At 36.7% G+C, this 15,928-nt stretch overlaps 1 protein-coding gene across 1 annotated transcript; it reads right to left on the reverse strand.

Moving 5' to 3' along the window:
* Window positions 1-253: 253 nt before the first annotated feature.
* Window positions 254-8,023, reverse strand: LOC113044484 (cyclic nucleotide-gated channel cone photoreceptor subunit alpha). The gene is made up of 9 exons (XM_026204524.1): window positions 7,639-8,023; window positions 5,956-6,117; window positions 5,809-5,838; window positions 5,556-5,720; window positions 4,104-4,172; window positions 3,824-4,015; window positions 3,624-3,725; window positions 3,294-3,400; window positions 254-3,186 (listed from the first exon to the last, which is right to left on the reverse strand). Exons 2-9 carry the CDS (start codon window positions 6,045-6,047, stop codon window positions 1,796-1,798), a joined length of 2,148 nt encoding a protein of 715 aa, XP_026060309.1. The 5' UTR covers window positions 6,048-6,117; window positions 7,639-8,023; the 3' UTR covers window positions 254-1,795.
* Window positions 8,024-15,928: the final 7,905 nt, after the last annotated feature.

Here is a 15,928-nt window from a genome sequence, read left to right on the forward strand (position 1 = left end):
ATATATGTATATATATTCGTTTCAAATTAGATGAGCATAATATCACGTCAAACTGGAAAAATTTGATACATTTTTACTTTTTTTTTTTTTGCTTTAATAACAGCAGTCCTCAGTAGGGTGTGTATTCCAAGTTTTTGCCAAATATATTTGTTATTTTAATACATTTTACATAATAATGCTCGTAAAATATGTACCCCCCCCCCCCCAAAAGATATTTTTACCAACAAGACAACATAATCCAGCATTTTCTTCTGTCATTAGATTCTGTGAGAGGCTGATTATTAGGAAGATAAGGAGGGATTAGATTTCATTTTACACGGCCTGCTGTGCACTCAAGCAAATGCCAGCCCGAGTCTATTCTGTCTGACAATCTCTCATCCACAACAGTTTTGCTGTGCTGCTCTCACCTCCACATTTACCTCACAATAGCAAACCGCTGCTTGATTTTTGTCCCTGGGGAAAGAGGGAGAAAAGGCAGCTTAATTATCACCCTGCATTGCACAAAGTTCATGGTAGGTTGACACCTGATATCTGTCATATCATTTGCATTACAAGCTGTTCTTGTAATAATAATGGTGCTGCATCTCAGCTGCTTTCCATAACCGACTCTCAAATCTCTGGACCTGGAAAAACAAACATTTACATTACATTGCATTACAAATAAATAATTAAATCCATTTTAAATAAGCCTGATTGAATAACTTCTGTGACCAATATACTACTAGAGTAGTTTAAAACTGAATATAACTTAATAATAGTAAAACGTCTTGTAGATGTGAAACTATACTTAGATGCTGATAACTCATTTCTTGTCAAGTCAGTTTCTCTGTGTTCCTCTCAGGAGTCAGTCCTGCGACGTTTGCATTTCCAGCACAGCTCCTTAACTACCCTTTAACGCTTGGTAGGTGTAATTGTTGGGCTACCAGCCCCCGTGGAAAAACCACACTGAAGTCATAGATTGTCACATTAGGGGCAAGTCTGAACAGGATCTTGCCCACAAAAGACTGCACAGTAAGGATGACTTGTAGATCTTTTCCCCCACAAATCAATTCGCAGAGGACACAATGTTAGGAAAATTTCTCTAATATTTTTTATTTAATCCAGCACATATACAATTTTTCATTAGCTGAATGAAATAAAATATACATACAAGAACCGGGGGCCCTCCATTTTATTTTCATGTTAAAAATAAACTTTAATTTTATCACATTACAAGATGTTCTGCTTTGGTATTCATACTTACTCAATGAAAGCAAAGCTTTGATATCGGAGATAATATTGGTTTTTGATATTGCAGACAAAGCTTAGCAGCAATTCCTGAGAACTTAAAAAATTGCAACAAAACAGAAGGATTTTGTGTTTATTTACTTGCAACTTGACATCTCACAGAGAGTATAGCTGCACAATAACCCTCCTAAAATTCGGTTTAGGAATCACTCTACCTGAAATTCAGACACTGCAATACTTAATAGCGACACCATCAGGAACCAAAATGCCCCAAAACAGAAGGATGTTCTTGTTGCATTGTCTGAAATTACTTTAAGAAAACCCTGCATTAGTGAGGCTGAAACTGTCTGATCTGTCATTGTTTACACGCCTTCACAAATTAGATTTAGGTCTTGTGAAATGCCAAGTCTCTGACTGAAACATCTATAAATAGTACATGTTGCTGCTGTGCTGTACTACTTTGAGATCAAGCAATTCCACTCAAATGATGCCAGATTCCTCTATATGGGTAAATGTGGAATCAGTAATCCTGTGACATAGTGTGAAGTCAGACTATTTTGATATAGAACTATTTGTCCTTCTTATCCTCCACGACCTCGGACAAATCCTCCTGCCTAAGAGTCTTCACTCGGGCCTCCATGTTGGCGATCCTCTGTTTGATCTTGTTCTGGCTGGATGTCCAATCTGCCATAAGACGAGCAAATTTGGTTTGCATCACATCTAGATTGGTCTCCATTACAGTGACCTTTTCCTCCAGATCCTTCGGGTCTGCACCAGCATTGGCTGCAGCCTCGTCAATGAGATTGTCTTTCATCAGAATAGCCCTACCTTTCTCCTCTAGTGCCTTTTTGGCTTCTGGGTACTCGGTTAACGCCTCCATTAGGTCATCTTTCGAGAGCGCGAACAAATCTGAGTATCCCACACTACGAATGTTAGCAGTCCTGCGGTTACCGGCTTTACTTCCTTTGATGCGGAGGATGCTGATCTCACCGAAGTAAGCGCCATCGCTGAGCACCACAAACTGCGTGACACCATCATCTGCCACCACAGCTAGTTTGCCTTCTTTGATAATGTACATCTCCCGCCCAATGTCTCCCTTCTTGCAAATGTAGTCGCCTGGACTGAAAACCTGTGGTTGAAGTTTAAGGACGAGCTCAACAAGAAGACCTGCTTCACAGTCCTGGAAAATACGCACCTTCCGAAGGGTTTCCAGATGCACATTGATGGCGATCTCTGCCTTGAGCTTGTCTGGGAGGTTCTTGAGCACTTCTTTTTCATCGCAGGTCTTCTGTTCGGTCCAAAGGTAATCGAACCACTTCACGACACGGGCCTCCAGATCTTTGGTGACCTTTCGGAACTGCATGTACTGCTTGATGGAGTCAATCTTGGCCTGGAACTCCGCGCGGGATGCATTCATGTTGGAAATCATGGCACCGACATTACCAACGATGGTGGCAAAAATGAGCACACCAATGAGAAAATCAGAGACGACAAATAAATACTCAACGTCTCGGACAGGCGGTGGCGTTTCTCCAATGGTTGTGAGCGTAAGAGTAGACCAGTACAAGCAGTAGATGTACTTCCTGGCAAGGCGGCCGAACTCGGGGTCGCTGATGTTGGGGTAAACCCAAGTGTCTGAGCCAAAACCGATTGTCTTTGAGATGGCGAAAAAGATGCAGCCGTTCCAGTGGATGATGATTAGGATGTACAGGACGAGATTGCTGATTCGGAAGATGTTTGGGAAGTTGGTTCTGGTTTCAGTACGGTCAAAGAACTCAAAAAGACGAGCCATTTTGAAAAGCCGGTTGAATCTTAGTTCTGGATTGTTGTAACCCACTTTTAGCATTAATATGTCTGTTGGCATCATGGAGATCAAATCAAATCTGAATTGTGGCGACTTTTTGTAGCGTTCCCAAAGCTTCTTAGATTCTCTTACTAGCAAGCCTTGCTCCAAGAAACCTGTCAAAACAATTTAGTTGTCATGTACAATTTACAAAAATTTTTGTCCCTGTATAGCAGTGATTGTATATGACTAAGTGAACACAAACAGTGACTAATAATCTAACCTGTTCTTGATCTCACAAATGTGTCCATATAGTAGATGACATCGGATGAATAGTCCAAAACTATCCATAAGATGGTGTAATCATCTTGCAGTTCATTAAAACAGGCTCTGTTTAAAATTAAAATAAAACAATAACACAAGATCATTTTTTTAAATATATTTCTGCATATAGTTTTCTTGTTTGTTTGATAATAAGCTGTAATGTTCTTATTATTTTAAATAATTCATATTTAGAATTAATAATTAAATATAATTGCTTATTTATTAATAGTTGTTTTATGGTAATATTATAACATTAAAATATCTTCAGAGCTAATATATATTAATTTACCTGGTAACAAGCATCATTAGGTTGTAGAAGACTGGTATCGCTACAATGGTCAACCAGTGATAGTACATATCTGTCGCTGGATCAATAATCCAAACGTGTTTTCTAAATTAAAAAAATTAAAAAAGAACACACATTTACTAAGTTCTGGACTGAATACATAACTACATTTATTTGCCTTTAAATTGAGTAAAAATACTCACGGTTTCTCCTCTTCCTTCTTTTTCTCATCTTTTTTCTCATCTTTCTTTTCATCTTTTTTCTCATCCTTCTTTTCATCTTTTTTCTCATCCTTCTTTTCATCTTTCTTCTCCTCTTTCTTTTCATCTTTCTTCTCATCCTTGTTTGGTTCTTCTTTCTTATCATCTTTCTTTATCTCCCTGTCATCCTTTTTGCTGCATTAAAATGATAATTGTTATTTAGAAGGTAGCAAATCACAGAATGTACCTATAACATGTAACAATATTTAACTTTCTCACATACTCATCTGTATTGTTGCAGTTGTTCATATTCAGTTTAGCAAGAGGCCACTGATTTGCATTGTTGTTGAAACTGTGAAGACAACAATATTGTTTTATTCCTGTAGTTTGATTAGAGATAAAATATGAAATACTAAAATAAATGATGTAAAAGCATGGCCCCTTTTGGCTTATTATCAGGCATAGATATTAATATCCTAAATGGATTATATCCTAAATGGACACTACATTCTTACTGGTAGCTGAAAGCATTATCAAATTAACCTAAATGTTTAATAAATGAACAAGGAGGAACTATGTGTTTTCAGATTCTGTGGGCCCGCACAATGTGGGGCTTTATATAATGCTTTTCAGTGTGTTAAATTCAAGCAGGTAAGTAGCAAGACAGAGAAATGAGTGTGTGGCAGACAGCAGGGGATTATAAGGTCACTGCCAGCACATCCTCTGTTGTTGTCTTGAGAAATACACTTAATCTCACTACAGATCACGGGGCATTACATTAAGGCTGATTGCATTTGCTCTGCAAGTATTTCTGATAATTAGCTGCATATTAAGTTTATTAAGTCACACCTTCTGCACACTAACAAACCAAAAGTACAAAAGCAAAGCTATACTCTATACAAAGGGTCCGTAGAAATGTAAAAAAAAATCACAAAAATCAAACCTTTCATTGGATAATAAGAATTTAAAATCGGGGGAAATATCATTAGATTAATTTTCACAGCCTTCTTTGATCATATTTACCAAGGATGTCCATATTTTTGGGTATGACTGTATATATGATGTCTTTTTGCATTTTAGGATGGGGATACCTTGCATGAGGATTATAATATTTGGGGGTCTGTGCCATCTAAAAAATTCAAAACCCCTGCTCTCTACAACAAAATGTATGATGCATTACTTTAATGCTGTATTTAATTTCAACTTTGCTCAATCCTATGAAGCCTTTATCATAGTTGATACACAAATGACCTTTAAATTATCAGCATGATTTGCTGAAAACCCTGTTGTATACAATCTACTACAAGTGTGTGTGTGTGATTATATCAGGTTTATGGGAAATGTGTATTTGTACATCTCTCAGTCATCACTGTAGTGCACTGCATTACGTTTTTCTCCCACAATTAAAACTATAGAGCCTTTAAATATCATCTTAATAAGACATATTATGGGGAAACATATAGTGACAGTTGATATTTATATGAATTTTATGCAAGTAGTATGTTATACATTTATAAAAATCACATTTATTCGCATAATAAACTATCATAATTTCATCTTTGACTAAATAAATATCAGCAACTTCATATTTTTGCAATTGCAAACTTCTGAATAATCTGAAATCTGAATAATTTCTTCTTTTTTTCTTGAGTGTAAGCTTCACGTGTGTGTGTGTGTGTCTGTGTGTGTGTTGGTGGGGGTTGCTCACTGTGTACATGCTTGCATTTTCACTCACTTCCTCTTGTGCAGTTGGTCCTGTCCTCTGTTGTCCCATGATGCATCTATTTCCTCTGGCATGTCTTCATAGTCAGACTCCTCTGTTATCATAACTGGATCACTGCATTCTGAAGCTTCACATTTGGTGGATCGGCCTCCAAACCACAGGATGAAATGGGACATCCTGAAAGTGAAGGTACAATAACTTATAAAAATCACGTTTAATGCACAAACAATCCTCAAATTTCCAACAAAGCAAAAGATCAAATCACCTGCCCATTAGTCCACGGGGAGGCTGATCACTGGAAATGAGACAAATATACCAAATTAAATACTTGGAATTAAATGGTAGCCAGACATGCCGTGAATGTGAGAATTGTTCAAAGTAGATGGCATATGTGTGTGGCATCTCCCCTGACCTTTCCCCTCTCTCGATCAATTCAATAGCTGGTTCAGGAGTGAAGGCGGATCTTTGTGAGGGGAACGATTGTTCTGTGCAGATTTTTGCCATTTTATTTCCTGTTAGGCCATTCACTGCAATTAGATCACATCTGGAGCCTTTGGGTAATCACTCCTGAAAACTGAAATGTTCTTTCATTAGTAGACAATTGTACTTCCACATGCAAAGTGGTTATTATCCATTCTGACACAAACAATGTTCGAATCTATAAATAAACATAATTACAGTATTAAAGTGGTGTGTTTTCACACTGCTGCACATTGACCATTTTTGTCTCACAAAGATTCAAAATAAATCCTTGTTCTTTTTTAAGAAAGGATAGAAGGATAATGATCCCATGCCAAATGGATGCAAGTGTCTGCTCTATAAATATACACAGCAGTCTAAATGCTTCGTGGAATCAGGGGATGTCTTCCAGGAAGATAAGCTGTTTTAGGACAAAACGAGCCTGTGGTTTTGCACAGGACATTTCTTACTAAGACAGGCAGGTAAACATGGATCTTCTCTCCCTCCTGCGTGCTATAACTGGGGATTCCCTTAGCCAAACATGCTAAGATCAAACTTGCAAGTGCTTGAACTTGAGAAGCATCTCATTCAAAGTTCAACCTCACTGAATATTTGTTTGCACTGTATGTAGCAATTCTAACAATGCCTCTAACCAAACAGTTGCTGTTATTTTAAAGTCCCAACCGTGTTTTAATTTTGAAGCCCTGCTAAAAGGCCACCTGAGAGTGTGTCTGTTAGAGATGAAAACTTACAAAACCAACAAAATTCAAAATTCCTTTAGATCTCACATAGAGTCTAGTTGACATTCTACAGTTTAGCTGTGAACAGAAAAATCTACTGAGCAGATCTACCTGAGACATAAAAGCTGGACAGACTGTTTAACTGTCATGTGCGGATCTATAACCATAACTTTCCAAGAAAGCAAACTTGGCATTTGATGCCCTGCCCAAAAAACAGAAAGAGAACAGGGAAATCATTGAAACAATCAAATCAAAGAACAATTTGTTTTAGAGTAGACGATATACAATTTGATATAAAAAATATTAAAAACACCAAATGAAATAATAGAATATGTACAAAGAAAAAAATAAACGTGCATTATAATGGAATTATAACTATTTAAATTTTGTCATTGTAAGTAATTAATATGGCTTACATTTTAGACAAAAATTGTCAAATTTCTAGCCTACATTTCTCCTTTTTTTTAAGGTTTTCATGATCACTCAGTTGCAACTCCACTCCGGATTGTCGATTTCCCCACTGCACTTCAATTAAAGAGAGAAACCCCGTCTTGAGAAGTACTGCTACCGTTACCGTACTACTAAACACCAGAGAAAACCTTGATGCTCTGATTTTCTAAATTATGAAAACCGCTTTTTACTCCCGACAAAATCTGTTCCCTATCTAAACTTTACTCTGAAAACAGGCAAAAAGTGAACCGTCCTTTTCTTGTTATATGTTATATCACATCCGGGCTCATGGAGCTCTGCTTGACCAAATCAAATTTGATGAGCTAATACAACAGACAAACAATAAATAAATATAGAGTTAAAACAATGTGCCTGGGAATTTAACAAGCAATTAAATAACTGCCCCAAAAAGAAATGAGAAAATACTTTGACAGAATCACACTCACTTTGCTTGGGCTGTTTATTGAGGATCTGCATAAACTCCGGCAATTTGCTAATTATTCCACAGGACTTTGTTCTTCACAACAGCAAAATCTTATTCCACAAAAAAGAAGTATTCACATGATTTGAGAATTGTTGCAGAAATAAAAAATAAATAAAATAAAAAATGGTATCATGTCGAACCCAAAGGAAGTGTTAGTAGTTGTTGAGTAGCTGATGGCACGTCTCTTGCCCTGTCTCCATGCGCACCTGCCAGGAAAGGTGACAGGGTTAGGCTGCGCTGGTGGAGAACACCCAGCTGCTCCTCCCCACACCCCACCTGTCCAATAATAACACTCTGTCACTGAGAGGATGCTCATTTTAAAAGACTTTAGAGTCCAGAACTTTTGAGTCTTACAACACAGCACATAGTAAAATAAATAAAATCCTGTGTTTACCGGATTCTGTGATCATAATGGAATCCCCTCTGAGTCAGATGAGATCCTACAGGATAAACTGAATCCTACACTTTGATTCTTAGAGTCAAATGTATTATTTTTATAAAACTTATAAAAGATTCACACTTCTTTTTGTGCTGTGCTGAAATCTGAGGTTATAGCCTTTAAGAAGAAAAATCCCATCAGGATCCACTAGGATTTGTTCCAGTTAATTCCAACAGGAATCTTTTAGGATTTTTTGCTAGATGATTATGATTACTCTGACTTCTATAATGTTAGCCTAGCCGTTAAGCCTAGATCTATTAGTTTATGAGTTCAAGTTATAGCTACTCATACCACCATCAATATATATAATACATTTCATTATAGTATCATCCTTTTCATTAATGCTAGTTGATTATGTTATTATGAATCTACATGCTTGTCTAAAGTAATCTTTGTTGGGCTCTGGAAACGTAAACCAGTTAGCTGAATGTGTTAAATAGTCTGAGCAGAGCTTATTATGCTAACTCAGCTTCAGTTAATGGACTTGGTGCAGTAGGGTCAGCGGCCCATGATGTCTTGCATTCTCATATAGAAGTTGTAGCAAGGTTTCCATGTTTCACTTTTCACAAACTTTCTGTTTGTGCATTTAAAAAACTGTTATCTTTATGGCGACTAACATTATTACCAAGTTGATGGTCTACAGTTTGTCCACTTTTAATCTTTGTTAACGCTTTCTACACTGTCCTCCAACCTCAAACTGAGTCTTAATGGCTTGTGCAATAAACCTGTAAGCATTCCTAGGAAACCATAGCACACTGCTGCTTTAGCACAGAAAGATCAAGTCCCGACCAATCCTCTGAATCTGCTGGGTTTAGGAAGCCTGTTGAACAGAAGTTGTAATCTTCTAATGCGCTTTCTTGGACTGAGACTTAAGAATCTGTCAGGTGTAGCAGAAAATCTCTATCTGTCTGTCTGTCTGTCTGTCTGTCTGTCTGTCTGTCTATCTATCTATCTATCTATTTATCTATCTATCTGTCTGTCTGTCTGTCTGTCTGTCTCAGTATTTCGGTGTATAAGTCTTTCTGACTATACAGTAGCATTTTCTTCAACAAAGACAGTAAATGCAAAAATAAGAACAAAAATGTTTCTCTGTGATAAATTGTTCCTTATATAACTGTGAAAACATAAATCTCCAGTCACATTATGGTCAAATAACCATAGTCAGCACTATGGTTAACAGTTTGTTTTGCAAAGCTATTAATTTGTTAATTAACTCAGCCAGATAATTTTGTAAATTATGCAAGTTTTAGTTTCATTTTGTATGTAGTTTTGTGATGCCCATTATCACTCATAATCGAAATGTCCCATAAAAACTAAATTAATCTTTTTGCAGCTAATGCCTCAAAGTCTGTTATAGCTACTATCTGTCTTGTTAAATGTCGTGAATATCATTATTTCAGATCTTTACTCATGAAAAAGTCTCTTTTGTTGTGACTCCCAGTGTGATTTTTGCTGCTGATTACAGACCGTCATTCTCAGACAGCACGGCAGTCTTTGAGAGAACATAAACCATCATCAATAAGATTATGTTTAATCTTTTGATGTCAGACTTCAAACGAAAGAGTGGCAGAGCAAACGCTAGTCTCTAATCACTCTGAAATGATAATGAAGCAATTCCAGTGGGGAATTCGAAATGAGAAGAGAACTAGTTCAACATTTGTACAATTATAGAGACATTTTTCTTATTTGAGTTAAATGTTGATTGCCATTCTCTGCTTGTTGTTTTAGTTTCATTTTTAAATAATAAGCGTATAATGATGTTCAGAACATCACTTTGATGTTTCAGTCAGGTCTATTCCATCCCAACTGCTTTGTTCAGCTAATCAGTCACAGCAGTACAAGAAATTATGTTAGTTGTATTGGGAATAATTACAGGTGTTTTTCGTTAATTTTATATCCACTGAAATTAAAATCTGCTCATTTGAGAAAAAAAAAAAAAAAAAACAAGCTTCAGTTGTGTAGACTTACCTATAGCATTTGTAACACAAGTGTCCTCATAAAAACAACAAATAACCAGCATATGTTTAATTAACATGTCCTGTAAATACAGTATTAGAACTATACTAAGATCTAGTTTAAGTTCACTTAAGGTTCTTGGTTTTCTAATGCCTGCTAGAAAGCAAAGCTGTTGAGCATGTTAACATCAAACACAGAGATGGTTCTTTTTTTACAGGTGCTGTTGATAGTCTTGATCTAATTGCTGTACAGCTGTGTGGTTATAATTGTTTAAGTCCCCTGACTCCTTACATAAGTTCACTCCTTTATAATTATTGAATGCCTCCTAAAAACTAAAAATAATAACTGTAAAAATAATTAGAATTTATTGTTATTAAAATCTATAATACATCAAACTGTTTTTTTTTTTTTTTTTTTTTTTTACTTTAGATCATGTTACAGTAATGTTGATTTTGTTATTTAAAAAAATATATATAAATATATATATATTTTGTTATTTTGGTATGTAGGTTTAGATTTTCTGTTTTAATTTTGTTATTATTTAAAGTTTTAATGTCGTTTTTAATTTGTCTATCTAGTTTTTATTCGTTTTCATTTGAATTGTAATAATTATTTTGAGTATACAAAGTTAAAATAAATGAACAATATTTAACTATAATAAATATTTGCTGCCAGTGGTTTTCTCTGCCAAGGAAATGCAGACAGCGCCTCCTCATAACTCTAGAGAAAATAACTAGCATATGCACTATATAGGACATCAAGCTGACATAAAAGCTTTCTTTTTATTTCCGTCTAAGTGAAAAGATTTCCACAGCACAAACACAAATATAGCATGGAGTCCCCCTGCTGGTCGACAGGCCACATTATTGCACTCATCACAATTCTATGCATATAGTGCAAGTATTGTCCTGCATAAGCACTGCACATCACGATCCACTTTTGCAGCTATAATTTTAAGACCCATTTTTTTCCTCTTTGCCATGCTCATATCCATAAAGAAGCCTGGCTTAAATTAATGAAATTTTTTGAAACGCAAACTGATGATTAATTAGCATTTGGAACATAACGCAAAGTCTTCCTGAGGAGATCTAAAACATTGCTCAGCGCTGCCTGAAAATAAATCCATCCTGTTCTCGCAGCTGTACATTATTCCTCAGTTCACTTCCAGACCACACAGAGGAGAAAAGCCCCTGCTGTTTTTTCCTCTAACCCATCACGACATCTTATGTCATGAATGCCCCTGTGCAGCATCACAGCCTCTGAGTAAATGAACAGCTCTGGCCTCCGTCATGCTAAGGTGAATGTCAAGCTGTACTGACATTACTCATTTGCTTGAGTGTGCTGCTGCTGCTGTTATTAATAAACAGCCTTAATGTCTGTGACGCTGCTTGCACGAGCAGAACAGCTATTTTAGGGTTCCTCTGACATTGCTCTGACTTTGCAGCAGCATGTTATTGAACTGATGAAGCAGGGAGAGAGAGTAAACGGTCTCATTTTGGGGCTCCAAACCTGGGCCATATGTCCACTATAGAATAAGTTCATGCAGATGACCTAGCCTATGGAGTTCCATGGCAAAAACATAAAAACAAGCTCATTGCTTTGGGTACATGCATGCAATAAAGACTTACATCAGAATGCATGGCACGTGTGAATATATTATTTCTGCCTTCAGTGCACTGGAAGAGATGAGTCGTGCTCCCATGATGGTGTGTGCATGCTTTTTCAATTTTGCTGCCAGTGGTTTTCTCTGCCGAGGAAATGCAGACAGCGCCGCCTCATAAATCTAGAGAAAATAACTGTGAAATAGTCCAATAATAATACCAATAATAATGTCAGTAGTGTCTAAAATGTAGAAATGTGAGGAGAACAGCACTCTTGGCTGTGGGTTTGATATGTACAGTCCATATCAAAGCTCTGTAGTTATTATTAGCAAAACATAAAGCAGTGCAATGCAATGATAATTGAGAGATGTAGCTACAAATAAACACTCCCGGAAAGCCATATAAATGTAATACTTAGAATTTAAGGTGTTTTTGTAAATGTATGAATGATCAAGGTAACCATAACATACACCAATACAGTCCTGAAATGTTACTAACAATATAAAATTAATTTTCAATATAAAAATATAGACACATGTACAGTACCATGACCATGTTTAAAATGAGTCGTCACCTTTATTTACATAGCACTTTATACAATACAGATTGTGTCCAAGCAGCTTTACGGTCAAAATAATGTTTTAATGATAATAAATTCATTTATTTTTGTAAAGCAGCTCTGTATAAGGATAAAATTTAACAGTCAAACTGTTATTTGAAATACCTGAAATATTCCTAGCAATATAAAAGTTATATTTCAATATAATTAGGGGGGAATTTCAGCTTTCGACTGGAACAGTTTGTTCCTTTTTTCAGTTCCAGACTGAGGCAGAGTCAGTGATATTCATCCCTCTGTGGAAGCTACTGATAAAGTTCTGCCACAATCAGCATATGTTTAGCTTTACAACAAATGTCATCAAAATCCCCTCTGACTGGGATTACAGCACGCGACGGGGAGGGGTGAAGATGATGTCACACTGTGCCTTTATAAAGGGTGTGAATTCTTCAGTAATGCCAGGCAGTAAGATAAACATCTCATGTTTATCTATAAGTAAATAAACCAGACCAAAATGAAAGCCTAACAATAACTGAACAACTAAGCAACCTAATTGTTAACTACAGCGTGTATTATATTAAGCAGTGTATGTACAGTAATGTGTGTGGATTTGTGTAGACAAAACCTCTCTCTGGGAATGGTTTTACTCTGAAACAGTCAAAGCCACTAAAATATTTTGTTTAAAAAATTTCCTACTGGGGTCATTCACGGACATCGTCCACACCAAATTTTTTTCACAAGGACATCCATCTACATCCACACATTATTGGGAGATATACAGTGACAACTTTTTCTTTTTTTAATCCAAAAGTGGATGTCCTTAAATAAATCCAGTTAGCTGTCTAATGGTGCCACTTTTCTTCTGGATGGAGTCTGTCTCAGTTTGTTCTGTTTCTTTATGTTATTCCAGACAGACTGGATGATGGTGAGATCAGATTGGCTGTTGTCAGACTCCTTGTGCAAACAAAAATCACTGGATTATTACAATTAATGACAAAATGAGTGTTTGGAGATATTTCCTACTGATACAGTACAGCAAAGATAGAGATATTTTTTTTTATAGAAGTATTCTATTAATTTTGCCACCACTGTACATAAAACAATACTCTAAGGTATGCCCTTATTTAGATAGTAAAGTAAATTTGTGTGTGTGTGTGTGTGTGTAAAAGGGACAAAAGGCAGGCAAAATAGCATGTCTGATCCCGGAGGAACTAGAGGGCATTTGAAAGTAACAGTTCCAGTTGTAACCCAAGATGGATTATATTCATGATGTAAGCACTAGACCTTCCCAGAAAAGACAAGGTTTTATAAATAGCACAGGTGCATGCTCAGCATGGTTGATACAGCTGCCTGTATAATTCATATTCTATTAATGCTCTTGTTCAGTGCTTACACATGTGAGAGCACAACACTCCGCCCCGGCTAATTTCATTGGGCTGTTAAAGATCAGGCTCAATCATAAGTGCCATTGATATGTTGTACCAGAGGGAATGTCCTTGATAACACATTAATAGAAAAAAACCCCTCTTTATCAAAGAAGATAGAAGAGGATTTGCGTTTATTCTTTTATTCATAGGACAGTGCAGCATGTATTGTTTGCTGAGTCTGTTCTCCCCCACCATCTGCACACACAGGAAGTGAACAGTACTGCTTACTCAAGCTTAATATCATATTCCATCCACAGAAAGATTCAATATGACCACTCCATTGTCTGTTTATTCATTTTCAATAATACTGATGATACTGAATAATCTAATATAGACAATGCAACAAAGCGGTGAGAGTACAATATCACTTCACCAGTGTTGACTTTAGAGAAAAGCAAATCCCCAAATGATTCTTTCCGCTCAGAATTTGATTATATTAATCATCAAATCAATTAGGAATGGTTTCTAACCAGGAAGGCAATGATCTTATGTTTCTGTAATGTGATCAGGTCATCATGACTGTTTAGCCCTCTATATTACGTGTCCTCTGAGTAACAAATCCATTTTCATGCTCTGTGCAAGCACATGATGCATATAAAATGAGTTAATAATGAAAGAATGACTTTGTATAAACAAGTGAAAACATTTATTTTAGTTACTGCATTATGTGCTGGCAGTCTTTTAAAAATCATGGTGCACCATGTGGAGGACATGCAATTTGCCTGCCTTCAGATACTGTTGTTGATTTTTCACACATCTAAATGCTTGATTCACAGTGGGTAAATTTTTGGTTAAGAGTTAAAGGTGCTGGTCATATAATTAGAATATCATCAAAAAGTTGATTTATTTCACTAATTCCATTCAAAAATGAAAAATAATATTCATCCATTACACACAGACTGATATATTTCAAATGTTTATTTCTTTTAATTTTGATGATTATAACTGACAACTGAGGTAAATCCCAAATTCAGTATCTCAGAAAATTTGAATATTACTTAAGACCAATACAAATAAAGGATTTTTAGAAATCTTGGCCAAGTGAAAAGTATGAACATAAAAAGATTGAGTATGTCAATACTTAGTTGGGGCTCCTTTTGCCTGAATTACTGCAGCAATGCGGCGTGGCATGGACTCGATCAGTCTGTGGGACTGCTCAGGTGTTATGAGAGCCCAGGTTGCTCTGATAGTGGCCTTCAGCTCTTCTGCATTCTTGGATCTGGCATATCGCATCTTCTTCACAATACCACACAGATTTTCTATGGGGTTAAGAACAGGGATACCATGGTCCTTAAACCAGGTACTGGAGGCTTTGGCATTGTTTGCATGTGCCAAGTCCTTTTGGAAAATGAAATCTGCATCTTCATAAAGTTGGTCAGCAGCAGGAAGCATGAAGTGCTCTAAAACTTCCTGGTATACAGCTGTGTTTACCTTGTACCTCAGAAAACACACTGAACCACCACCAGCAGATGACATGGCACCCCAAACCATCACTGACTGTTGAAACTTTACACTGGACCTCAAGCAACATGGATTGTGTGCCTCTCCTCTCTTCCTCCGGACTCTGGGACCCTGATTTCCTAAGGAAATGCAATATTTACTTTCATCAGAGAACACCACTTTCGGACCGCTCAGTAGCAGTCCAGTCCTTTTTGTCTTGAGATGCTTCTGACGCTGTCTATTGTTCAAGAGTGGCTGGACACAAGGAATGCGACAGCTGAAACCCATGTCTTGCATACGTCTGTGCATAGTGGTTCTTGAAGCACTCACCCCAGCTGCAGTCCACAGTGAATCTCCCCCACATTTTTTAATGGGTTTTGTTTCACAATCCTCTCCAGGGTGTGGTTATCTCTATTGCTTGTACACTTTTTTTCTACCACATCTTTTCCTTTCCTTTGCCTCTCTATTAATGTGCTTGGACACAGAGCTCTGTGAACATCCAGCCTCTTTTGCAATGAACTTTTGTATCTTTCCCTCTTTGTTCAAGGTGTCAAAGGTCTCTTTTGGACAACTGTCAAGTCAGCAGTCTTCTCCATTATTGTGTAGCTTACAGAACTAGACTGAGAGACCATTTAAAGACCATCGCCGTTTTCAGTTAATTAGCTGATTAGAGTGTGGCACCAGGTGTCTTCAATATTGAACCTTTTCACAATATTCACATCTTCTGAGATACTGAATTTGGGATTTTCCTTAGTTGTCAGTTACAATCATCAAAATTAAAAGAAATAAACATTTGAAATATATCAGTTTGTGTGTAATGAATGAATATAATA

Source organism: Carassius auratus, chromosome 26, assembly GCF_003368295.1.
Source record: "Carassius auratus strain Wakin chromosome 26, ASM336829v1, whole genome shotgun sequence".
NCBI classification, from domain to species: Eukaryota; Metazoa; Chordata; class Actinopteri; order Cypriniformes; family Cyprinidae; genus Carassius; species Carassius auratus.

Coding starts and splice junctions, on each gene's coding strand:
- LOC113044484 (XM_026204524.1), bottom strand. CDS start 6,047: ATGGCAAAAATCTGCACAGAACAATCGTTCCCCTCACAAAGATCCGCC. Junction 3,726..3,823: donor AAGAAGGAAGAGGAGAAACC/GTGAGTATTTTT, acceptor TTTTTAATTTAG/AAAACACGTTTGGATTATTG. Junction 3,187..3,293: donor ATTTGTGAGATCAAGAACAG/GTTAGATTATTA, acceptor TTGTTTTGACAG/GTTTCTTGGAGCAAGGCTTG.